The sequence below is a fragment of the Copidosoma floridanum genome, unplaced genomic scaffold (genome assembly GCF_036245765.1).
Source record: "Copidosoma floridanum isolate Cflo_tuat_1 unplaced genomic scaffold, Cflo_Japanese_pri ptg000013l, whole genome shotgun sequence".
NCBI classification, from domain to species: domain Eukaryota; kingdom Metazoa; phylum Arthropoda; class Insecta; order Hymenoptera; family Encyrtidae; genus Copidosoma; species Copidosoma floridanum.
In genome coordinates this window covers 33,246,913-33,272,148 of record NW_028321890.1, presented here as the reverse complement: position 1 = coordinate 33,272,148, position 25,236 = coordinate 33,246,913, and the positions used below count along the sequence as shown (strand labels likewise).

At 40.0% G+C, this 25,236-nt stretch overlaps 1 protein-coding gene across 5 annotated transcripts; it reads left to right on the top strand.

The window, feature by feature from the left end:
• The first annotated feature begins 654 nt into the window (after window positions 1-654).
• On the top strand, window positions 655-25,236 carry LOC106644584 (SLIT-ROBO Rho GTPase-activating protein 1). Of its 5 annotated transcripts, none has more exons than XM_089591023.1 (14): window positions 655-1,454; window positions 16,965-17,142; window positions 17,251-17,413; window positions 17,496-17,720; window positions 18,086-18,214; window positions 18,376-18,597; window positions 18,689-18,964; window positions 19,069-19,664; window positions 19,744-19,965; window positions 20,049-20,119; window positions 20,196-20,376; window positions 20,457-20,730; window positions 22,919-22,932; window positions 22,989-25,236. In XM_089591023.1, the coding sequence occupies exons 1-14, from the start codon at window positions 1,376-1,378 to the stop codon at window positions 24,025-24,027; spliced, it is 3,669 nt and encodes a 1,222-aa protein (XP_089447149.1). In that variant the 5' UTR covers window positions 655-1,375; the 3' UTR covers window positions 24,028-25,236. The 5 variants fall into 5 exon arrangements, with proteins under 5 accessions (XP_089447149.1, XP_089447148.1, XP_023246968.2 ...); XM_089591022.1 differs by lacking the exon at window positions 22,919-22,932 and adding an exon at window positions 21,995-21,998 and having other exon boundaries at window positions 22,973-25,236; XM_023391200.2 differs by lacking the exon at window positions 22,919-22,932 and having other exon boundaries at window positions 22,945-25,236.

Genomic DNA, 25,236 nt, shown 5'->3' with positions numbered 1-25,236 from the left:
CGATTTCTGTTTTTTTTTTTTTTGTTTTTTTTTCGATTTTCAGGGATGTACTTATATTTGGCAAGACTCGCGGGTACAACGTATATTGTTGTGGCGTTCGTGGTCATGGAAACACAGACACCCTCGTTCCATTTGAACTTTCGGTCTTCTTATTTTTTCTTATCATGGAGGTGGGAGGAAGGTAAAAAAAGCATTATTCAAGCGTCGCTTGGTGGAAAAAAAAGTGACATCAGCGTGTCATAAGAATAATATTACAAAATAGACAAGTTGCAACCTTCGCGGGAAATTTGTATGGGCAGTTACTATAGTCCATCTATCATCGGTTACCATACGTAATGAGCGCTAGTAACCGAAACCTTTTTCTGTTCGTATTTATTTATTTGTTTTTTTTTTGAATGGTTTTTATTGGCAAAAAACAAGTTATACATCCGTCTAAATAGTGCCACCTATGCAGCTGCCATCCGTACTAGAATAATTTAGAGCCTCCAATTAGTGGCGCCAAAAGACGGCCGGCGGCGAAAGCTTGTGGGTTTGCGTCGTCGATGTGGCGTCGACGACGGTCTTATCCTACAGCAGCCTACAGTTGTACCTGCGCGCGTGTCGCGCTCGATTAAGCCAACCGTCGTCCTCAAGTACAAACCAATACTTTTTTTTTTTTTGCATATTTCGTTGGAAAATTTCTACATTTAATTGGTGCTCGCTCAAAGTGTATATAGTAAAGTGTTCCTTTCGTTGCACGACAATCCTCGTTCGTTCTCTTGTTTTTTTTTTATCTTATTTTTTGTTTCCCCCTCCCCCCGATTACTCGGTGATGATTATCAACGCTCAAAGAAGATAAACATTATAAAAGCGCGTCAATACTACGTACAGGTGTACCGCAGTACAGTTGTAATTCTTTTGTTTGCACCGGCCCTTTGGAACCTGTAAAAGTTTATTCGGTCGCTTCCTATACGTCGACTCCGAAATAGGAAAACAACAATATATTTGGTATCAGTAATATATGCAGGACTCTCGTGTCAACGGCAGCATGTCCTGCAGTCCTGCAGCCTTGTTTCTCGCAAGGGCAACAAATCTGCAACGAAGCCGCAAAGACGTGATTAATTGTTTAGTGGTGCAGCATCGATAGATAACACACACGTATCTAGCGTAGTGTACTCACGAGGTGACTCGTCGGATGTAGGTATTTATACCTACACTTGCGTATATATTATTATACATATGATATCGAAGCAGTTATACGGACAACCTCGGTAGTAGCCGATTTTTTTTTTTTTATTTTGGAGCAAACGCGGTGATTGTATCTGTCAAGTAATTATTCATCGGGAGACATATTACATTGTACACCAGCGATCGGCCCAGCGGTACTTATACGAGCATGGACGAGGAAGAGATCGACGGTTTCAAGTCGCCGATCAAGCGGCTCGGCTCTACGAGAAAGCTACTTGTGTTCAACCGTGAGTATTTGTTATTTAATATTTTACTTTTTCTTTGTTTTTTTTTTTCTTCATCTACATCGATCTTACAAACCATCAAAGACTAGCTCGTTGTGGTGTACATATACCTACTGCGTCTCCTTTCAACTTTGGACAAAAACGCTATTGATATCGATCGCTCCTCGGGTCTATTTATACAAGAACATCACCATCGGTATTAGAAATAGAGAGAGAGAAAATAATATGGGAGAAAAGCTCTACAACTTGGCATGTACAACAACGAGTGGAGTGCAGAATGAAGAAGGAGAATATAATAATCATAGAGAGCCGTTATTACTTGCGTGTCAGCAAGCAGAAACGCCAGCTTATAACACTTGTCGCTGGGTTTGCCGTTTGGCTGTCGTATATTATGAGCTCTTGCGAGTGCTGTATACATTATAACATAAATGCACACAATACTGGCTGGCTGGACCGAGGGAGAGGAGAGCGGTCAAGTCGGACGTATAACGCGCCGATCACTTTCACTCCCTCGCTCGGTTGGCACAGCCATCCGGCATGCACAGTAGGTATACTTACTGCAGGCTTTTCAACTCCTCAGGCGAAACCTTGAAGTAATTGAACGCTGTCGAAGGATACACACACACACACACACACATACATTGATAACTGTATGCAAAATACACAGGTACTCTCTAAATTTAAACCAGTGAAATTTCACTGGTTAATAGTGTAATTTTCACTACCCTCGTCAGTTAGGATGCAGAGAGGCACGTTTACTTCAACGTATATCATATAGACACATGGTACACGACAAATAACCTAATATTTGCCTTATGAAAAAGCATTGACAAACTGCTGGCAATATTTGCAAATTATGAGTAGATACACTATGATAATTTTACACTTTACTATATATATACAAGCTAATATTAATAAAATCGTGATCGACAAAGCTTTATATGGCGGAATATTGATCTGACGACCATCAATACCATCAGCGCGAACACTGGAGGATTCTCGGTCCATGTATAGGATAGATACAGGTGGAAGGACAACTTCACTTTGTACACAGTGAAATAAATTTTCACTTCACGAAATAGTGAATTATTTGACTATTTCTTAGCGATTAGTGATTTGATGAACGTCTCACTTTAGAAAAGTGGAATTCTCACTCAATTGAATGCTTTGAAAAAACTGTTGCAGTGATCCGCGTCGATATTATGTCGTCGTCCTTGACAAAGAGCTATATAGTAGTCCGGCCTCCTGTACGTCCAACATATTTATTATCCTGATGCAGCTTTTAGCTTCCCTCCGTTCCAGCTGCTGTTGCATTATACACGTTTATTTTGTTCATACCTGTAGCTCCTGCAAGAAACTTCTCCTCAGGCTATATGCTTTACGTATATTTTAATCTACAAGCGCTGGATGTACAGCTGCCCCGCATGATAATGTCGATGATGATGACTGAACCGACGATGCCTCTCTGTATGTATGAAAAGTAAATTTTCAAGGATGAGAGCAAAGTGAACGCGTTATATACGCATACAAGGAATGACGAAGGAGCGTGAAAAATAAAAAAAAAAAAAAAAAAAAAGGGATAAAAAACGTACTCTTGCGCGTAAGATTCGTAGGTACGAGTAAACTTGCTGTTATATGGCGGCCGGGAGAAAGAAAATTGGCACAAGTCGCGTGCAGAGCGACGTAAACGCAGCTCATTAATTCGTTTTAACGACAATGTAATAATGATAATGACACATAATGGCGCAAAAGCAGAAAAATAGAATGTACTTTTCAACTTGAAAGATCGGAGCCAAGTCGAGCCGCGTGAAAGATTGAAAAAACAAAAAAGAAAAATACACGCCAGCAAAAGGTGGAGGGTGGAGGAGGAGGAGGGGAAGAGGGAGTGACGCATATATTGTATAATTATAGAAAGAAGAGACGAGGCTCTCTCGAAAAAAGGAGAAAAGAAGCGCTAGACACTTCCGCTCTCTCCTGCCGATTAAAAATAGCCCCCCTGCATATGTGTGTATATACACCGCCGGGATCCCCCGATGGAGCAACCTTGACGAGAACGCAAACTCTATAAGAGGAGCTAGTCTCTTTCCCTCCTCCTTCTCCTCCTCATCTTGTGTATCGCGTCGACGACCCGAACACACGAATCTGTGTGTTTCGAGCATCACTTGGGATAACTCTCCTCTTTATCCCTGTCAATATTTAACACTTGCAATAAAGAAAAAAAAAAAAAAACCACCTCATCTTTACGACCCGCATAAATACTTACGGTTGCCGGCTGCATTGCGCCAATTTCTCAATTTCGAAAACACAGTGCCTAATAGTCACGCTGTAAATTGCTCTCGCTTCGCTCTTTCACAAAATACACGCAGCTCTCGAGTCATTTCCTCAATTTCGAGATGAATAGGTTTTTTCTTTTTTCTTTTTTGTAAACATACGATAAAATTATTAATACCCCCCCCCGAGGAAAGTTTATTTGGAAATCGCATGGTTAATTTATCGTTACTTTCTAAATCGGTGTGCACTTATATATTGGCGGAGAGGCCGCGGACACGTATATATACAATGATGAACGAGCTCGGGAAGAGATAACAAATAAAATTTGGTAGCGCAACATGTATACGCACACATGACGCGGGTACAATGGAAGGGTTGGGCGCATTGAATCGAAAACGATCGGATGACGATCGCGAGGAAGAAGAAAGAGCGTAGAGATTTTTCTTTTTTTTTTTTTTTTTTTTTTCGGTGCTCTCCGAGAGGTTGGCTAACGAGGCGCGTGCAGTCAATGTTGCTCTCGCACAATGAGCGAATCGGAGATTTCGATCGGACCGGTTCGTTTTGTCGCATCATTGTTATTATCATCGTCATATATTATGTATGAGGCGATCCCCTCGACGCGCAGCTGCTGGTCTCCCCGTGTGAGTTATGATGGTCGATTTACTTTATTTACACAAATGTATAAGTGTTATGGGTATCGACTCTCAGTAGAAAATAATATTTGCATTGACGAGTATTTTCCGTTTTTTTTTTTTTTTTTTTTTCAAAGACAAGTTGGTTGGTTGATGAAATCGATAAATGGTTTATACAAGCTGTGTTATTGTTTACAATCGATTGGGACAATAAATTAAAGAATTCCAATACGTTGCTTGCAAAAAAACAATTGTGCGAGGAAAAATTCATTAGGTTTGCTTGTGCATACTTTAAAATGAAAAAACGCTTTTTTTCGTCTTTCTTTTACACGTATTTATCAATTGAGGTCATATTAATTACTAGTATACAAATAGAACTGCAAGTGCAATGTGGGAGCCAAACGTGAAAGATCATAGTTTGTCGGGTAGCCAACAGTATGAAAACTTTTTGCGCAATTTCGTAAGATGAACAAATATAAAGTACGATTTAGCGAAAATGTTTGAAAATTATCGTATAGGGTTCAGGTTACGACCGTCAAATTGACCAAATGCGTTTGTGTCGTATATTTAGGCAAACTTTATCAACGAGTGGAACATTACCACTTTATGCTTGCCGCGAACAATGCGAGCTCATGGACATTTTCTTTGTGAAACTATACATATGTATTTTTCCGGCAATTAAAATTGAAAATGTTTTGTCGGTCTTTGCACCAAAACTACGCACGTGTAGCTGTACTTGCTGTGTTTTAGGTCTAAAAAAAGTTATCGATTACGACTGATTTCTCATTTTTTTAAAAGGATAATTTAGAGTTTTGTAGATAAAAAAAAAAAAAAAAAAAAAAAGAAGTATTTATCAAAAAGTTAATTGCGGTATTCTAAATTTGGATATCATACAAACATGTGAACATGTTTTATACAAGCTATCACGAATGCCATTACATTACTTATATCATAACTTTAGACGATGAAGTAATTTTCAAATCCTCGAATCACACGAAGGTAAATCCCAAGTTTTCTGATTAAACAGTAAACTACACTACGTCTATGACGGTAAACTTAAGAATTTTTTCAGATAACGTTTGTACGCGATAAGTGACAATTAGCATGTGGCACATGCTTTTAATCTTTTTTTTTTTTTCCAATTGTTTTACTCGCAAGAGATATTTTTTGTTTTTTGTTTTTTTTTAGTTTTGAAATAAAGATATAGCTTCCTTGTTTAGTAACATCGGAAACCCATCAGATAAGACAGTTGCGACAGACATTGACGATGTATGACAGGAAATCTGATAACAGGTAGACGACGAATAAAATATTTGTATTTATTTAAATATTGTATGAAGAAAAATGATATTTTACATAAGTAAAAGTGTCTTGAGAAAAAATTTTTTTTTCGGAAGGAAGGGAGGGGCCTTTTATTAATACAATATTAAAAATTTCAAGACCACATAATATTATATAGTATACTTATTCGATTCCAATTTTCAGGAATAATTGCGTAGTAATCTGCTGAGAAAAATGTTCGTGATGTGACTGTCAGGACTTGTGGAAAATCACCCACGAATTTCGACACGAATCAACATATTGATTAAAATGATTTTATTTAAAAATTTTTGCAAGAAAGAGACAAAAAAGGGGGTAAACAAAGGCTTCACCATACCGAGCAGTTGCGTGTATTATAAAGCTCTTTCTGCGGTCAAGAGCGGCACAAGGCACCCTATATACCACAGTAGTATATATGTATAAAATAAGGAAGCGCATAGAGCAACATAATATATATATTTATATATATACGTACTACCCACAAGAAGGGCGATACCCTCGTAAGCCTTTGCCTCCGGCTTGCTCGTATACCTAGCACTGCCGAAACCTCGAAACTGAAAATGAGACAGAAAGAAGAAAAAAAAAAAAAAAGGGGGTGTATGTACGAGAGAGAGAATATATAACACATACGAGGCAAGCCGTGCAGGCGGATAATATATATTTGGCCGCGACCGAGCTCTCACATGTTGTTCCTCATAATCTTCGTATATCTCGGGCATGAGAGTGCATGTGCTCGTCCGTCTGTTGCTGCTGCTAGTGCTGCTGTTGTACACGCGTGCGCTGAATTTATAAACCAAAGCAAAGGTTGGGATCGGAAAAAGGAATAAAAGGAAGAAAGAAAAAAAAAAAAAGAAAAAACCACCAAAGAGGGGATCGAGAGCACAAGGAAAAGAAAAGGAGGAGGAGACAGTTCTGGTGTATGGTGACGAATAAAGAAAAAAGAAAAAAAAAAAAAAAAAAAAGCCGAATCGCAAACATATAGTGGACCAGCTATACAGCTATCGAGATCCACGCACATCAGGCTCTTTCTCTCTTTCGAGAGGAGGAGAATTAAGCATCGGGAAAGGGGAGAAGTGTTTTTGAAAGGCTAATCGAGGGGAGCAACTTGCTTACGTAAATATATATATATCTCGACATGTCATATGTGTATGTGTGTACACGCACTTACCCACACGGATTTTTTTATTTGGAACTGTAGCATCAGGGCGGTTTTTTAAGCGAGAACAAAAGAAAGATTGCCGAAAAATGCGCAAATCGACAACTTCTGATCGTATATTATATCACGTGTAAAAGGGATAGGTATATCGTATAATTTTGTGTTTTTCGACGCACAACGGATAAAACTTGTGTGGAAAAAAAAAAAAAAAAAAAAACGGCATAATGCATAAAACAGCAAGGATACATCCGAACTTTGGTTGATGAATTTTCCCCCAATGGCCCCAATGTAAAGTATTATTTTTTCAAATCACCTCATACCGATCACGCTTGCATATATATATTACGTGTGGTAATTGCCTCGCGATCCGATTTCTCCGTCAAATCTGTTATAGCGAATTAATTACCCTCGCATCGCCCTATACTGTATAGCTTTTTTCTCGCCAGAGCCCGACTCACCGTACATACATATATTCCTTGGCGTGTTTTTCTTTCTTCTCCTCGTATCTGGCATCAGAGGCTCCATACATATGTATACTCACTTCATCCTTCTATCCATCACATATATACGGAGCTTTGCCGCTGCGCGTCTGCCATCCAGGAAAAATATATATTAAATCGCTGGCTCACTCGCTCTCCATAGCAGCTCCTCTCTTCTTTCTCTCTTTTAGTATGTCATATCTTTTCTTTCTCCCGTTTTTTTTTTTTTTTTTTTTTTTTTCGCCCGATGCCTCTTCGCTTTCGTGCGCGTTGTCCCTGTTTTCCTTTTTTCCTTCTCACGCTCGTACACTTTATACTCACCCAAGATCACGTGCTCGCGCACGCCAGGCTCTCAAATGAACAAGTATACAAACATCCAATGTTATATAGCTTGCACGAGCAATAACATATATAATGTACAATAAAAAAAAAAAAAAGGATTTCATGGATGAGGAGCGACATGGGCTTGGAAAATGTTTTGGATCGTCAAATCGCGCGTGCGATTCCGCAAGCACGCCTACACGTACATACATATAGGTATACGACGTGTGCCTAAAAATACAATAACGTATTAGCGCGCGCAGTGACGAGGGGAGCGTGTATTATATTCATAACAACAATAGTATAGTAATATGTGGTCCCCCCACAGAGATGCGCGCTGGGGGTATATAGATATACCGGGTTACACGCATGAACAAAATAATATATCACATCCTCCTCGGCTAATTTGGAGCATACGAGGGGGGGTGTCGGTATCGGGGAATATATGAAGCGATCGCCCGTGCATCGGTATAATATTATATACCTACGTATACTGTTGAAGAGGTCACCGGGGAACACGGTATATGGACGCATCCGCGTTATCATACGAGGAATATTATTTCCAATAGTATAGGTAAACTTTGGCACTTATTTTATACCGTACCTAAATGTGTGTTGCACTGGAGAGCCAAGCCCATATACATTCTATATACCTACTTTTGGAGTACAAACGAGTAAAGAAAGAGTCAGGGTCGGGCTGTAAATGTACACGGCTCTTGCGGGTAACCCCCTTTGGAGAGACTCCCCTGCTGGCTCCGAATAGGCCACAACACCATATAATATATATTGTGAAAGTCGCACTTGTGAGTTTCGGAGTCAAAGGTATATATATATATATAAATGTACTTGCAATACTCGTGCAAGTCGTTGGGTGCAGTCGCTTCACGCTCGCACGAGTCTTGGGGGTGACGAGGAATATAAGGGCCACGGCAAGCAGCTGGGGGGAGGGGGGGGGCCCCTTGGTACAATACACACTATGAGGGAAAAAGCGTAGAGTGGACAGCAAGAGTCGGTGAGCAGCTGTCCGTGCGGGAGTCGTCTTTGTCGTGGCTGTAGTCACCGTATCGGTATCACAAGGGGAGAGAATCGGTATACCTACTCGTATATTATACAGAAAAGAAAGGTGGAACGAGAATTAAAAAAAAGAAAAAAAGATATATATATATTCACAAGGAAGGAAGGAAGGAAGCCCCGCGAGAACTATAAGCGCGACGACAGAGAGAGAGAGAGATCGCGGGGGAGGGAGAGAATAAAAGAGAAGGAGAGCAGAGTATGCGTGTGCAGTGCGGTTGCCCTGACGACCGGGGCAGAATGTATATAATACCTATACCTACTCTCTTCGGACTTTGGCTCCCCGAGCACCCATAATATAATATACGTACACTGCACGCAGTGCTCCGAACTCCGAAGCCGATGTAACCCGCGCTCTCTTATACAGTGTACACACACAGCACACACGTAACACAGAGGTGGTCCAGGAAGAGGAGTTTTTATACGTGTGTGTACGCGTCGGTTCGATCTCTCTCTTTCTCTCATCTCTGGAGGGAGAGCTGCTCCGACGGCGTATACAAGCAGCATCGGAGACGCCCAGGCAGTCGTCGGGATCGCGGCCGCCATTTCGTTACTTTGGGCTTCTTCCCCCGGTGGTATACTTCAAATACACAAGTATATACCCAGTGCTCGTATAGACAAACAACGATTGCATCAAGATACAATACTTATTATATAGGTAGCCGAGATTCTTCGCTTTTTTAAATATACAAGGAACAATTGACGTGTATGGATGTTCACCTGGATGAAGAAGCTCGCGTATCAAACTTGGTGATTGATTCGGGGGTGTGTGTGTGTGTAGTGTGACGTTTTGAAAGGTGCTTGTGTACATATAATTTATTACATATAGGAGAGGAAACGGCAGAATGGCATAAATACACCTACGTCGTATAATAAACAATGGGGTCCACCGGAGCGGATAGATAAGCGTGGTAAAAGTGGACGGCCCCGACCCAGCCGCCTTAGATCTGTCAGTTATGTATTATACACACCTATACTTTCGTATATGCAACGACAACATGTGAAAAATCGTACACCCACGCACACACCTGTTTTCATCAACAACTTGTAACTTTGTTTACTTTGGCCCATTGGGTGTAACATCGATAATATAATAAATAACATGCACACTCAACTCGTGCGCTTCCTGATGTTGTGTGTGACCTATACCCCCAAGAGCCTACTTCTTCCCCATTCATCGAAATAGACACTAGATTTTCCAGCTTGGAAAAGTTTCGTTGTCTTTTTCCATCCAGCCGGGCTGCAGGAGGAGATAAGAGAGACAGCGAAAGAGGGTGTTCATCGACCTGTCTCTCATATATACACATATTTATTATCTGCATCTGTGTTCCACTTTAAACACAACACACGCGCGCACACTCGCGAGACAAGATCAAACGCCATCACCATCATGTTCCAGTGTATTATTCAGCAGAGAAACGGATGGATCCATCCGGCGAGCGCCGATACGAAGGACGTCTTCCCAGGTATATGTTATATATACGTATACCTTTGTTAACAATGTCATGACGATGATGAACATTGCTCTCCCTCCCTCCCTCTCTCTCCTTCGTTTGCGAATGACCGGTCTTTTCCAAACACATACTTATTATTATCATGGGTATGCACATGATTTATAAATGTATTAAAAGCTTTTTTTTTTTTTCTTTTTTCCTCATCGTGACTCCAAAGGAGCTGCGCTCATGGGCTACGTTCATCTCCTCTTATCTCTTTCGCTCGTGTGATATTATTAAATAGAATAGAGACAGCAAGTACATATTTTAGAAAGAGGAGAAGCCAGAATGTATGGAAAATAAATATAAATATAATATATACAAGGACCACTGCAATGATAATGAAAATACCGTCGTCTCCGTTTTTGTCTCAGCGCGGCGAGAGGGGGGAAAGACTTGATATTGTTGTAACAGTATATATCACGGGGAGATATGCATGGAGATAAAAAACGGAGCAGCCTTTCCGGTACGGGTATACATGAGTACGTTATATATATATGTGTATCACATGGGTAATATCATCAACTTCTCCTTTCCCCCCCCCCCCCCCCCGTCATCTATACGCCGTTAAATTAATGTTTGGCTGTTGCGTGAGATAAAAAAAGAAAACGAACGGATAACGGGTTGTTTTGCCTTGCGTATATATTACATATACGTACGTATGTATTTTATATACCCATATATACGTGCAAAGAACAACAATAACGCACCGCTACGAGAGCCGCTATACATACACACGTATGTACATATATATATTGAAGTGCTCGATCGCACACGATTATATATATATATATGTTTTTATGAAATTAATACACCCCCCAACACATCCTTCCCTCTCCTCCTCCCATATAATATAATATTCCTCGTATTGTTGTTAAATATAACATAAACGCGGCCAACTAAACGGGGATACGATTGCCGCAAGCTCTCATTCATCGCCGAGAGTTTTATTAAGTACGCGACATGTTACTCCAACTGTGGATATAGCATATAAATATATATTGTTGCTAATATGTTATTGTATGTTGTGCGTGGAACGAAAGTATACAAGAGGGTGTTCCAATGGGGAAGAATACAAGGGTAAAACCATCGAGCCGGTCGCTGCTGGCGCGTTGCTAAGTATAAAAGTGTGGACTGGATGCACGTGTATATAATATATTAACGGCGATGCAAACACATTTTATATTATATACATATTATATAGGTGGTACGCGTACCTTTTATACTGTATATTATAATGTACACACAAGCGGAGCTTGCGCGCGTATAAACGCAGGAAGCCATAAATTGCGATGCTCTCCCGTGCGAACGATAGGCTACTGCAACAGTTTTGCTCGTGTATATAAATAAATGGTGCAGCGAGTATAAGTAGTGTAATATCATACAGTAGGTATACCTTATGCACATATACACAAAGTTTCGAGAAATTTATGGGTGCGTATATAGATATCTCGTTTTTTGCGTGTACACCGTATACCTAAATATATACGCTATTGACGATTATTTACACGTATGCAGTCTCACGTGCTTGTATGGGAAATGCACACTGCATTGAGAGACTCCAGGCCCTCCAGGGGCTCCGGAAAAAAAAGAAAAAAAATCATATTACACACACAAGCGTTGCGCGTTCTCTGACCCTCCTTTTTTTCTTCCTTCCCTTTCAATATTTGGCTCTCTCTCTCTCTCCTTTTAACTTGAAAGTATAGTCATAAATGTGTATATATGTATATATACATAAATGTGTCTCAATGAGACGAAACGATTCGTTCGAGTTACAAGAGCACGCCGTAATTATGTACACCCCATTATCCCCAAGGTCCGAATGATCTGCCGCTGGCTCCAAGTGTAACAATAATAATTATATGTATACACGCATGCACGCATCGCCAGATCAATTGGCTATTACAATAATAATATCTCGTAGCGCAAGAGGCTCTGTGTGTATAAATATGTGCATAATCTATACTGTGATTTCCTTTTTTTCCCCCAACAATCGTATGAATGAAAAACAAATTACTTGAGTAAGCGAGACGGACAGATATGATTATTATTCGAGGTGAGCTCCCGAGAAGCTCTCGCAAAGCTAATCGCGTTACGCAGCGCGCGGGTGGAGGATTATTCTATTATATCGTTATAACAATATTGTTGCGCCTCGCGCGTCACTCTTACAAATGTATATATAAATAAATATATGCACTTTACGCCTATATAGGTATATCCACCTTCGAAGCTATATTACTTCATCATAATATAGAGTTCACGTTCTTGCTATCTCAAAGCTCCTACGTTCCCATCACAGTACAGCAATCACTCGTATATTTTTTTATCTTTTCTCTGCTGCGCTGCATACACTGTACAGTATATATGTCGTGGCGATTATGTTACGTCTTTTTTTTTTTTTTTTTTTTATCGCTTCGGGCACGCATGTGTTACAGTGGTATAGGGTACAAAACCCTCGTATATAATATATACTCCTAGTTTGCCTCTTGGCCCGATCATTATAGTATGCCGCCGTTAACTTTTTCCTCAAACTGCACCATCGTGTTTTACGCGTGTGAATATATTTACACGTGCATCAGATACATAATATGTATAAGTTTAGCTATTGTGTGTGTATATACAATATTTATAAGAATTCTGTGTTTTAATAAGCATATAGTAACTACAGCTCACTAACGAGAACTTGGCGTATTATTATGAAATCTGATAAAACCTGCACTTGCCTTTTTTTTTTTTTTTTTTTTTTTTTTTTTTTCATTTTCCCCTCGCCAAGCATCATTTTGGAGGCTTTTTATTAAAAATCTCCTACTTCCATGCGCGTGATTGAAAAATCACCGAGAGTCGCGTCGAGAGAGATGAAATAAAAAATAAACAACTTGTTGAGTGGGTGTATAGGTGTATCATATACCTACAGGCACGCCCGAGCAGTAAAAGAGAACTTCGTGCGTAGCCTATTGAAACTGCGGTCGTTGGATTTTCATCAAGTCGTTGGTTGATGATGCGCCATTGAATTCGGACAGGAAGGAAGTCGATGGAGAAACGAAACGCATACAAACGCACACCCATATATTTATATTATATACCTGCATTGTAGGTTTTTTTTTTTTTCTTCTTTCCTTCAATCAACCATTCATACTTCAGTATATGAAGCTCGATTCGCGCTCAATGTGCAATTTTTTCGTCGCATTGCGCGCTTGCACAATTCCTACACATTTTAGTGTAAATCACGATATGTATAGACAGCACCAAGCAATGACACTTGACTCGCCTCAATTAAGTATACTCGACTCCCTTCTTCAGCGCATAATACGTGATGGTGTGAGCGCGTGTGCATTCTTTGTTCTCTCTGCTCCACTGCTGCACTAATCTGCGAGTACGTTTTATGTGTGTACATATAATATATACTCCATGGGATTTAACGTTAAACAACTTTCGTCACGTATACACTTGCAAATAAAGGCTAATCCCCGAAAGCTCTGTCCCTGGATTTCTTTTCTATACACACAGTATGAGCTGTACAAACCTGTGCTTTCGAGCTTGCTAATTTATACTTTTCTCTTTTTCCGTTGGTATGCACGGAGATTTTTTTCATTTTATTTATTTTATTTTAACAAAACCATCAAAGAAATAATTGATGTGTCGGTGTATACATTGAGGTCACATCTTTTTCCACGGAGTATGAAAAAAAAAAAAAAAAAGACTAGAGCATGGACGCAACAGCGTATAATAATAATTGCACTTGATTCGTGCATTAATCATCAACCACAGTGGCCGTATATATATAACTTACCCTGCTTTTACTCTCGTCGGTTGCGCTAGACATAATACTATATGTATACCTATTGAGATAATGACAATGTATCTACGTGTAGGTGTCTATATACACATTTGCTTTAAATGAGAGAACAAAAGCTCACGGCGCTATACTCCGCGGTCAATCGTCGCTTTTTACACTTTGACGTAGTATGTAATCAACAACCTTGACCGCCGCACAACATTACCTTCAAATGTATAACAACAAAACTCTCGAATCGATGAATCGGAGTATACTTTCTTATTGTCATTTGATTGGTTTGATATAGGTTGTACGGTAATAACTTTGCACCGTAGATCGCTCGGTTCCCGAAATATTGTAAATATTGCCTCAACGATAAAAACGAATTAAAATGATGATAAATCGAGATAGCGAGAGAGATCGTGAAGTGTATGTATTATGTGTTTGTGTGTACCATCATCGAGAGCAAACAACCAAATGTTTGGACAAGATCAGTCCACGGCAACGATTGATGTGCTGCGAACAAATTTGTTCTTCTTAAACGACGATGATGATAATATAGCCTGTATTATTGATAAAGCGATTTGGGATGAAATTCGGTAAGACGATTGATATGGTGGGTATTATACGAGCACAAGCTGCGTTTTACGATCGGCGCCGACGAGTGAGTAATTTCCTTCTAATGTTGCAGCCTGGGGTGTGTGTGTGTACGCGTGGACGTCAAGAGCAAAAGTAACTTTATGGCAACTGGTCAGAAATCCCGAAATTTCAAAGAGAATATGGAGCTCCGTAAACTCTGTACTGCCAAATGATGTACATTTTTTTTTTTTTCCATTGTGTTTTGAGTAACTTTGCTACGCATTGAAATTAGTTTTTAGACCAGAAACAAAATTCAAGAGTTACGCCAGTGTGCTGTACGACATAAGACTTGTCGCTTGCAATAAATGAATCATATGTAGAAAAAAAAAAAAAAAAAATAGTTTACTCGAGCATAAAATTAATGTATACGTGTAAATTCCAACGAGGTAATTCAAGCTGCAATTTATCGATGTCCCATTAATTTAAAAGGTTCAAGTATCGCGAGTATGGCTTCGTAGTAAGTGACGACGCGTTAAGAGCCAATAGATCGTGTACGGTATGACACAAGAGAAGATAAGGAATAAAGAAAAAGTCATGGATTGGGGATGTTATGGAATAACAAAATATAGGCGCCTCTCGGCGTTTTGGCGCGCACCGGACGCGGAAAGAAGTAGGTATAAGTGCACACTCGATTACAATCTTCCACGCACGGAATCACGTGAGCGTCTTTCGTTCGTGTGTTGTACTTATTATTAATGTATTTAGTTCCGTGAAAATTTTGGCTCCGCGTGTGCAGTCTGACATTACGAACTTTGCCTCATCGTCATCCCAAACTGTCCTCTTCTCTAATATAATTTGTCCATTATACGTTGCAATATTCTCACCTTTTATTTCTACACGTTTGTAAAATAATACCACCTCGTAAAAATGTTCAATTGCATATTTTTCTTTTGAAAAAACATTACTAATCTTTTTTTTTTTTTTTTGTTTTGTTTTTTTCCTTACATTTAAGTTTTGTACCTTTTATTGCTTAATCTGGTCAGGTTTCCTAAGTAAAATACATCAGGTTGCTTCGGAAGTATATTTCGCGCGTTGCGTTCGGCTGAGAAAAACTGTTTGCACCGCACATTCGTTGGATTCGCGTCCCGGTTATTTCGAGACAATATTACATTCTCTACGGACGAAAATAAGCACCATAATTAACTCGCTTTGCTGCAACAATTTACATATGTATGTATGTAAATGCTGTTTGACAAACAATAAAAAAAAAAAAACAAAAAAAAAATAGAAAAGAAAACAAGAGTGGCTAAATTTGTGCCGAAAAACATAAACATTGGCGCATGTAACGCGTGACTTTTACTTTGAAAGTAATAAAAAATGATTTCGCTTCCTCCTCGAGTAATCAAATGTTGCAACAACGTAATAACGTTCATACACATTTATTGATGTATATTTTATTTTTCACCTACTCGCAACAAAAGTACCGCCATTGCTCATCCAAAAAATTAATTATCGCCCCTGTGTTGCTCACCCGAAAATAAACCACACACTTAATTTCTACTATATTGTAGAAAGTACGAGGTGTGTGTGTACTTTTGTCAACAGTCGTGCCTAAAAATAAATTAATTCACACAGTGACACTGCAAAGGAAAGGAATGAAAAAATCATGCACATTGTATAATAATCCATACGTGTATTATATATATATATAATATACCCTGCATGACGAGACAAGAGGACATTTGAGGCACACACGTAAATGTCGGTTAACGTTAGCTACTTACCAGTACAATGAGCTGTACATATGTATAAAGTTAAGGGTGACGTGTGTGCGCGCGTATTTTTTCCTGAAAGTAAGAGTGTAGGAGCGAAAAGGGCTTTGTTCCCCCCCCCCCAACTGAGCTGAAGATCAAAGCCTTACGAGAGTTTTTGAAGCACACGCCCGAGGGGTGCGGCAGCAATTCATGGGGGGAAAATAACGAGGGTACGAGCGCGAGTGAATCACGCGCGACGAAAGAAGAAAAAGCCAAGGAAATCGATAATGTGCACAACTTTAGCTCTCTCTCTCTCTCTAATATATGTAGGGTGCTTTATGGTGCACGCACACGCGCGTATACGAAAGACCTAATACGTCTTTTAATATATATCATTTGTCAAAAATAAAGCATAACAAGGAGACATGGTCTTTCTTTCTTTTCACCCGGTGTGTCTCTGTACATAATATATAACTATTTCTACCCGGCAGCGTCGAATCGGATAAAAATAGGTTTCTCCCCCCTCCCCCGCGCACAGCCTCGTAAACGTAAAATCGTCGCTTAAGGAAAAACTAAACTTCATACCCGCGCCCGGGTTTACTTGTGTACATCAGTTTTTTAAGGTCTAAAGAGTCATTTGTCGTTGTTTTGTTTTTGCACAGACATCCGGCTGCAGCTGAACGAGCAGCTACGATGCCTGGACGTGCGGATGGAGGCGCAGGTGGCGCTGGTCGAGGAGCTCCAGGATTTTTTTCGCAAACGGGCCGAGCTCGAGCTCGAGTACAGCAAGTCCCTCGACAAGATGGCCAAGAGCATCGAGCACAAGGACCAGAAGCAAAAGTACATATACCCTTTGCCTGTTTCATATCCACAACATGTTTGATAAAATTTGGATTGCTTACAAACTTGTATTTGTTTTTTTGTTTTTTTTTGTTTTTTCGAGCTCAGGAGGGAGCAGTGGCCGCAGTCGCTCCACTCGTGTTGGAAGCAACTCGTCAGCGAGACCAAATCCCTGAGCCGAGATCACGCCACCCTGTCCGAGGTCTACAGCACCCATCTCGTCGGCCGCCTCAACCAGGTCATCGAGGACGTCCAGCGCATCTACAAGCGCGTTAGTTGACCCCCACCCACGGATCGCCCTCCTTTTTTTTTTTTAATGATTTTTCTATAATATAATCCATGTTTGTGCACAGTGTCGCGAGATCGGCTACGAGACGCACGAGGAGATCCTGCGAGTGCTGCACGAGTTGCACACGACCATGAAGACGTATCACTCGTACCAGGCGGAGGCGCACCAGGCCGAGACGAAGCTCAGAGTGGCCGAGCAACAGCGTACCAAGCTCGAGGTCACGAACGCCCCCCCGGAGAAGCTCACCCGCAGCAAAAAGTACAAGCTCATCGAAAAGGAAGTCAGCAAGGCAAGTATTATACTTGGTCTATTTGTATTTATTGTGTGTCACATTGTACATCGGTAATTTTAGGGTGTCGAACGAGCTGTGAAAAAAAAAAAATACAAAGTAAAGGGACAAATCTTTCGTCAATATTTGATTCGTGTCAATTACATACACTGTATAGCGTTAACCCCTTCGCGTGTACGTACAGAGGAATAATGAAAATGTAAAATCGATTGATCGGTCAAACGCTTCGCTGGGCGCTTTAACGCTCGATGGCTCGTGCATTGTTGTTGTCGGACATTTTTACCCTCCTTCCCGTTTGGACGCGCCTATCATTGTTGTTGTTTTTTTTAATAATCATTATGTTGTGCTTTTCTTTTTTTAAACAGAGAAAAAGCAAGTACACCGAGGCGAAGCTAAAGGCGCTCAAGGCCAGGAACGAATACATCCTCTGCCTCGAGGCTTCAAACACAACGATTCACAAATACTTTGTCGACGACCTGTCCGATCTCATCGACGTGAGTTGCTCTTTGAAAAAAAATTTCCCTTTTTTTTCCCCCCCATCTTTAAATAAACTATTAATCAAGCGTTCATTTATTCACTTTTTTTATCAATTTTTCATCAAGTAGAAGAAAAAAAAAATTACCGATTTGAAATTTGATGTTTGTTTTGTTTATAGTGTATGGATTTCGGGTTTCACAATTGCATTGCTCGAGCTTTGCTGATGCACTGCAGCGCGGAAGAGGGGAGGCAGAGGTCGCTTCAAACTGGAGCAGAAAAACTGGCAGCTTGCATCAACGCTTTGGATTCGCGCGCGGATAAGAAACAATTTTTCATATCTCATCCCTCGGCCTTTATGATTCCGAAAAAATTTGAATTCCAGAGTCAAAAGAGTGATGACGTAAGTTTACCCCCCCCCCCCTCCCCCACAATCTTTTGTTCCACGTTTCTCTGGTGTTTTAATCAACTAATGGTGCGTCTTCGCTTTTTAGACTCCGGAACCAGAGTTACAAAAGGTGCTTCATAGCGAAATGGAGCAAAGACTCCAGCAGCTACAGCAAAGGGTCACTACGCTTAGGACCGAGTCCGAGGAGGTCTGGAAGACTCTTGAAACTGCCGAGACAAGTTTACTCGAGATGCTCACGGCCAAGGACTACGATTGCTCAAGGTACTTTGGAGAAAATGCAGTGACAAGCTCTAAGCCTCCCGAAACCGTGCAAATCAAGCTCAGAGCGGATCGACAGGAAACAGAGGAATTTTACCTCGCAGTAATTATCGCGCATCATTTTTTCATGAATCATGAATCACGAAAGTTGTTTCTCTGGTGGAAAGATTACTTACAGTCTGTGTTTTTTCGTTTGCCTCTGTTTAGAAATTTCGAGAATATTTATTGGGAACGTCTAGGATAGCAAGATTAGATGCCAAACAAGAATACATTCGCCAGAGTTTACTGGACGGATCAAATTCCAGTCCAAATCTATCAATCAAGACGACGAAACAGAAGCAAGCCGGTAGGAAACGAATAGGCCGGCTGCAAATGAACGGTCAGCCGAAATTGTTTGGCGGCTCGTTAGAGGAATACTTGGAGAGTACCAATCAAGAAATTCCGCTCATCATCAAGAGTTGTATACGAGTTATCAATCTATACGGCTTGCATCATCAAGGGATATTTCGAGTTTCTGGATCGCAGATCGAAATCAATAATTTTAAATTTTGGTTCGAACAAGGCGAAGATCCTCTGGCCGACATGACTGATGCTTCCGATATAAACAGCGTCGCTGGGGTGCTAAAGTTGTATTTGAGAGGATTGATGGAGCCCATTTTTCCAACTAATTATTTCGAGCAACTTATGGAACTCGCGCAGTTGGAGTCGAAACAAGAGTTCGTGACACGAATGAAACAAGTGATTTCCAGTCTTCCGAGGCCAGTAGTTATAGTTATGAGATACCTCTTTGCTTTCCTTAATCAGTGAGTAAAGACTTTTGTTTCAATGTTGGGTAGGCAAAATCAATTCAATTTTCATTACAATTTTTTTTGTTCTTTTCAGTCTCTCCGAGTTTTCTGATGAAAATATGATGGATCCTTATAATTTAGCCATTTGTTTCGGACCGACGTTGGTTCCTGTTCCAAACACTGTCGATCAAGTTCAGTATCAAAATCAAGTGAACGAACTAATTAAAAATATCATAACGTTGAATGAGGAGATTTTCCCGGACGATATTGGAGGCATCAAGTATGAAAAATACATCAGTAGAGAACCTGATGACGAGTACGTTAATCTTATCATACAATTTTCTCAGCTATCGAATTATAAATCATGTAAATAATAATTTTTGTATTTGCTGGGAGCAGAGATGTAGGGGACTCTCCAACGGAACAAGTGCAAGAAGATATGGATTCAGAAGTATATCCATCCGAAGACGGTTTGTAGATTTGTATACAAAGATTTGACCAATTCATTAAACAGTAATCATTTATCATGTGAATATTCATTTTTAGAATCCGAAAATTTAGAAGCCACGGCACAATTTGACTTTAAAGCTCGATCTGAAAGAGAACTTAGTTTTAAAAAAGGCAATACATTAACATTGTACACGCAAGTGAGCAATGACTGGTGGAGAGGAGCATTAGGAGGCAAAGAGGGTCTTATTCCGGATAAATACATCATGCTCAAAATAAAGTGAGTCGTGAAAACATTCATTTTTCAACATGTCATCACGGTAAAAGAATTCAATTAATTTTGTTTAACATTTTTTACAGAGACGATGAGCGAGACAAAGATTTAAAGTCGTCATCGAGCGAAGAGTCGATGAGACGACGAACGTCAAGTTCGGCTGACAGTGTATTGTCGAGTAATAATTCCCCATTGATGGGACCAAACAGTAATAATGCAGCAGTTGTTGCGTGTGAAGCAGCAATGGCTGCAAACATGATGCAATCGGTCAACTCAAGTGCCAATGCAATCGCACCATCAGTCGTCACGAGTGTTCCCTGCGTCAATTCTACGTCGTCACAAGCCATCATCAGTCGTGAGGTATTGGAAACAACCGTTTAAGCAGTTTTTTACATCACAACTTTCATGATCCTGTGTTTGCTTTCCATTGACATAGCTCGTGTATTGTTTATTACATCTAAAGTTTTACCAAGATACTTAAAGGTGCATGACGTACTTTACCTCTATTTTTCTTTGATACCTAGTTTATTTTTTTTTTTATTTTTATTTTTTTATTTTTCTATTTTTTTTTAATTTTTGCAATTTTTTGTCTTTAAGACTATTGCTGGAATGCCATTTTGTAGTTACGACTCACACATCTTTTTCTTGCCAATGACGCACTTGCACTGCTAATTATACATACAGCTACATTGTTGGATCGTTTAAAACGAATCGACGATAATGGTTTTACCATATGTGAAGACGTTTTTGTATCATTTTTCATGATATTTTCCATGTTTGATGTAACGTGATGAACTATATCAGCCATAATCATTACTGAATCTCTCAAAAGACTGACTTTAGATATAATGATAAGAAAGCTTGTTGCAAGACAATAAACTTTTTTATTTGTCTATTAAATAATATTATAATATTATGGAGCAAGCTCCTTTTAAAATGTTGTTTTTGTTAACGTTTTGTTGCGAGAGCGTTTTGATTAGAAAATTTTACTTTGAAAGTATCCTAAGGTTTTGAAACATTTTCTTAAAAACCGGATTGTAACGAAAAGTATAGCTATAGGTAATTAAAAGATAAAATCATAATTGTATTTGGTAAAAGCGTGTTTCATTTATTTACGACTATGATATTAGATCTGAACCTTTTGTAAAATAATTATGTAAATAAATTACAAATGCAATTCAATAGGAGAGAGAGTGTTGTTTGCCGCATGCATTCTATTTATACATCTCTTTTTTATTTTTGCCTTGCGACTGTGCCTTGCCGTCAAAATTCACTCCACGCCTCAACAATCTTCCAAAAATCCGTCAAATTGATTGAGTTGGTTGCTATTTTTCCAGATATACGTTTAGCCAACACACTATCCTCTATTGGAAGCCAAGTACAATAATAGTATAAAAAAAAAAAAAACCAAAAAGCAATTCTTATGTTCATGTAGCTGTAAAAGCAGTTGTTGCAAGCGGCAGTAGCACGCTATATGTTGACGAACTAAACAAAACTCGAAATAACTGTCTCCAGTGTGTGCTGTCATGGTTTATCATAATATGTGTTACTATTTTTGTGTGTTTTCTGTCTGTCTTTTGTATATACATTTTTTTTTCTTTTTTTCTTTTTAATTTGGTTTAAGGAATGTCAGAATTTGACAGTTCAGTTGGTTTATAAATTATGACTGTAGAACAATATCGATGCATAGACGATACCGAAGAGAATGTCGATTGTCGGGACTACATAAGCAACGGACTTTCATTGGGCTTAGGTGAGTAAATAGAAAGAGAAAAAGAGAAGCGTCGCCCCATACTTGCTTGAAAAAAAAAAAAAAAAAAAAAAAAAAAAAAAAAAATACAACTAACTCCATCGACCTTCCCTGGCAAAAAAAGTGCTCGCAGCAAGATCGAGCATGAAAATCGGCTTGCTATTTACTTGTACTCATTGAAAGTAAAAGTTATCAAACGAAATCTCTTTTCTGCCAGGGTTGGCACGTCCCACGACATCTCATGCAGGTATTACATATAAAAATCGACGATTGTTTGCATTGTTGTTTTTGTCTCGGGTGTGCGAGCAGTTTTTTTTACGTATTTTATATTATTTTTCTAATCATGCATTTTTCGATTTTTGTAGTCAGTTTCTGCATGCCGTATCCATCTAATTATTGATTACTATTTTGCATGTCCACATCTAAACCGATAGACTCGAACGTTCTAGCATGTCCTTCGCCCCTTCCTCGTATCTACAAACCTCATTCATTTACTCACAAAGTGCCGTCTACTCATTCAAATTATAAATTTTAATAAGGTTTCAATCAACACGTATAACAAACGATTAATGTTGTCTGCCCAACGATCAGTTTCAAAGATGTTCCAAACAAATTTTATATGTTACACATTCCGAGTCGCTTAACGATTGACTTTTCACGTAAAATCATCATCATGTGTCCGCCAAATAACTCGAGTGCGTGGTATATGTACACTTTAACGTTAAATGTTTACAAAAAAAAAAAAAAAAAAAAAAAAAAAAAAAAAAAAAAAAAATAGACGGCAAAATATTGCTCGAGAACTCAATGTCACCGTTATTTTGTAGGAACACGTAACTTTGCCAGCAACAACAGCAGCAACGGCATTGAGTAGCAGATCGGCGAGACCATCCAGCCCAGAGCGTAAGACCCAACAGCTGCTGACCAACTCTGGCGCCGAAGCAACTGCCGGCACCGCGGAGAGCACGCCGGGCTCCTCGAATAAAGAACTGCTATCCGCAGACGTGATCGACCATTCGAGTAGGCAAGTCGCCGGTAGCGATACCGAAACCGAGGCGCGTCGAGGTGGGGCACGAAAGCAGCACCATTGGAAGTCACAGAGCGTGGGCGAGCCCGCGCGAGAACCAGCCCCGACGGTACCCACCGCCAGTAGCAGCGCCGGCTCGGTGTCCACCATCCGCGACGAGAGCGAGCTAGAGTGCACGAGCTTCTTGGCCAACCGGGAGCTCTGGCAGAGACGGGCTACCTCGCAAACGCAGCTGAATCCCACGCCCGGTGCCAAAATGCTGCGGGCCTCCCTAGAGATCCGCGAGATGCGCCAGAAGCACACTCCCGACCTCGTGATGGATCTACCCCTTTCGGCCCAGGACCTCGGTAAAAAGTCCACGTCGACGAGCAGTCTCAGCGGCGGTAGCAGTTCCGACGAGGACAGTCCACCGGCGCGTCGTCCAGGGCCCTCGGCCAAGGGTCCCGACTCGCCGGACATGAGCACCGCGGCCGAGCGCTTTGCCAAGCAGAATCAGTGCACGCTCAAGAAGAAGGCTGGCCCACCGGTGCAGGACGCCAGTGGCAAGGTCCGGCCGGCTCCGTCGCAGATCGAGTCGGACGAGACCGAGGCTTGCGAGGCGATCGTGCGCTCGGCCAGTTCTAGCCAACTCGGCGAGCCGGCTCCCAGCCGGGTTGGATTGCGCTCTCCCCTGCCCCCGCGATCCACGCCCAAAATAGCGGCCAAGTTCGCGGACATGCACCTGACCGGTGGCAGCCAGATGCAGCAGCCGCAAATACCGCATCTCAAGGTCAAGCCGGCGATACTGCGGAAACCGGTGCTGCCCTATCCCCATCCCCACATGAGTCCAGAGCTAGCCAGAAAAATCGAGAAACAGGCACAGAGCGCCGAGCACACGAATTAATACGATACTTGTATTCGTATATTTATTAGGTATATTAAACACACTTTACCCGTCGCCAAATCGCCATTCCCTGACCAATTAGTCCGCCCAATGAATGATAATGGTTAATTATACATGTCGGAGAGGTGTCGTGTGGTCATAGGTCATTCGCCATAACATTAAACAAGGAGACCCACGGCATAAAAAATTGTTTTCCTTCTAACAATTATTTTTTTACGAGATGACCAATGAAACAAGGTTTCTAGTCATGAAGCGGATAATATTAGAGAGAAGGCAAGGCTGCAGCAAAGATGAGAAATTTTTGAAACGCAAGCGTCGAAAAGGCAGTGTTTCATGATGATAATAATAATAATAATAATAATAATAATAGTAATAATTGAAAAGGTAACAATGAGAATGATGATGAAGGAAATGAACACGTGTACACCCGTCGCTGTAGGTATGCAATACAACGCACCGAAGCTACGTGAACTGAAAATAAAAAAAGTAACCCATGCAATCATGCCTTTTCCTCGTACACACACAATAATAATCGTCGTGATGGGAAAATGACTATTTGACGCTGTATAAGCGTAAGGGATTAACAAATCTGCGCATATATATTCTTTGAAACCCAAGACGTTATTTAGAACGCAGCGGTAAAGGTATACCGTAACAGTGTGCATATAGCAATTAAGAAAAATAATTAAAGTCAAACTCCTATATGAGACCGACTACTATAATTATCAAAAGGTAATGATAAACACAATGCAGATGGAACGAATCAATGATATTCTTCACTGCAATGAAAAATGATGCCAAAGTTAGAAAAGACCACATTTATTGTAAAATATTTTTTTCCTAAATTAATTTTTTCTTTAATTTTTTTTTTTTTCTTTTTTTTTCTGATTATACATATATATGTTATTGTCTCGTATTAGGTAAATTATAGCTGTGTACAGTGATTTTTTACTTTTGAATTTTAAAGTAGCTTGTAAAATTACTTTTTACATTTATTATACGTACATTAATTGTAAATTTTATTGTAGCCGAGTAATTTTTTTAATAAAAACTAGTTAGTGATTTTTTATAAATTAATTGAAAATGTAACACGATAATTGTACCCATCGTAACAGTAATTATAATAATAAAACATTGAAATCCAAAAAAATTCTAAAATATATTTTTATTGGAAACAAAAATAAATAATACACCTATACTGTTGTATGC

Bases quoted from the DNA above. Each gene is read 5' to 3' on its own strand.
- LOC106644584 (XM_023391200.2), top strand. From the start codon at position 1,376: ATGGACGAGGAAGAGATCGACGGTTTCAAGTCGCCGATCAAGCGGCTC. The intron at 17,143-17,250 runs GTACATATACCC...TTTCGAGCTCAG, and splicing joins CACAAGGACCAGAAGCAAAA to GAGGGAGCAGTGGCCGCAGT. The intron at 18,965-19,068 runs GTAATTATCGCG...GCCTCTGTTTAG, and splicing joins CAGAGGAATTTTACCTCGCA to AAATTTCGAGAATATTTATT.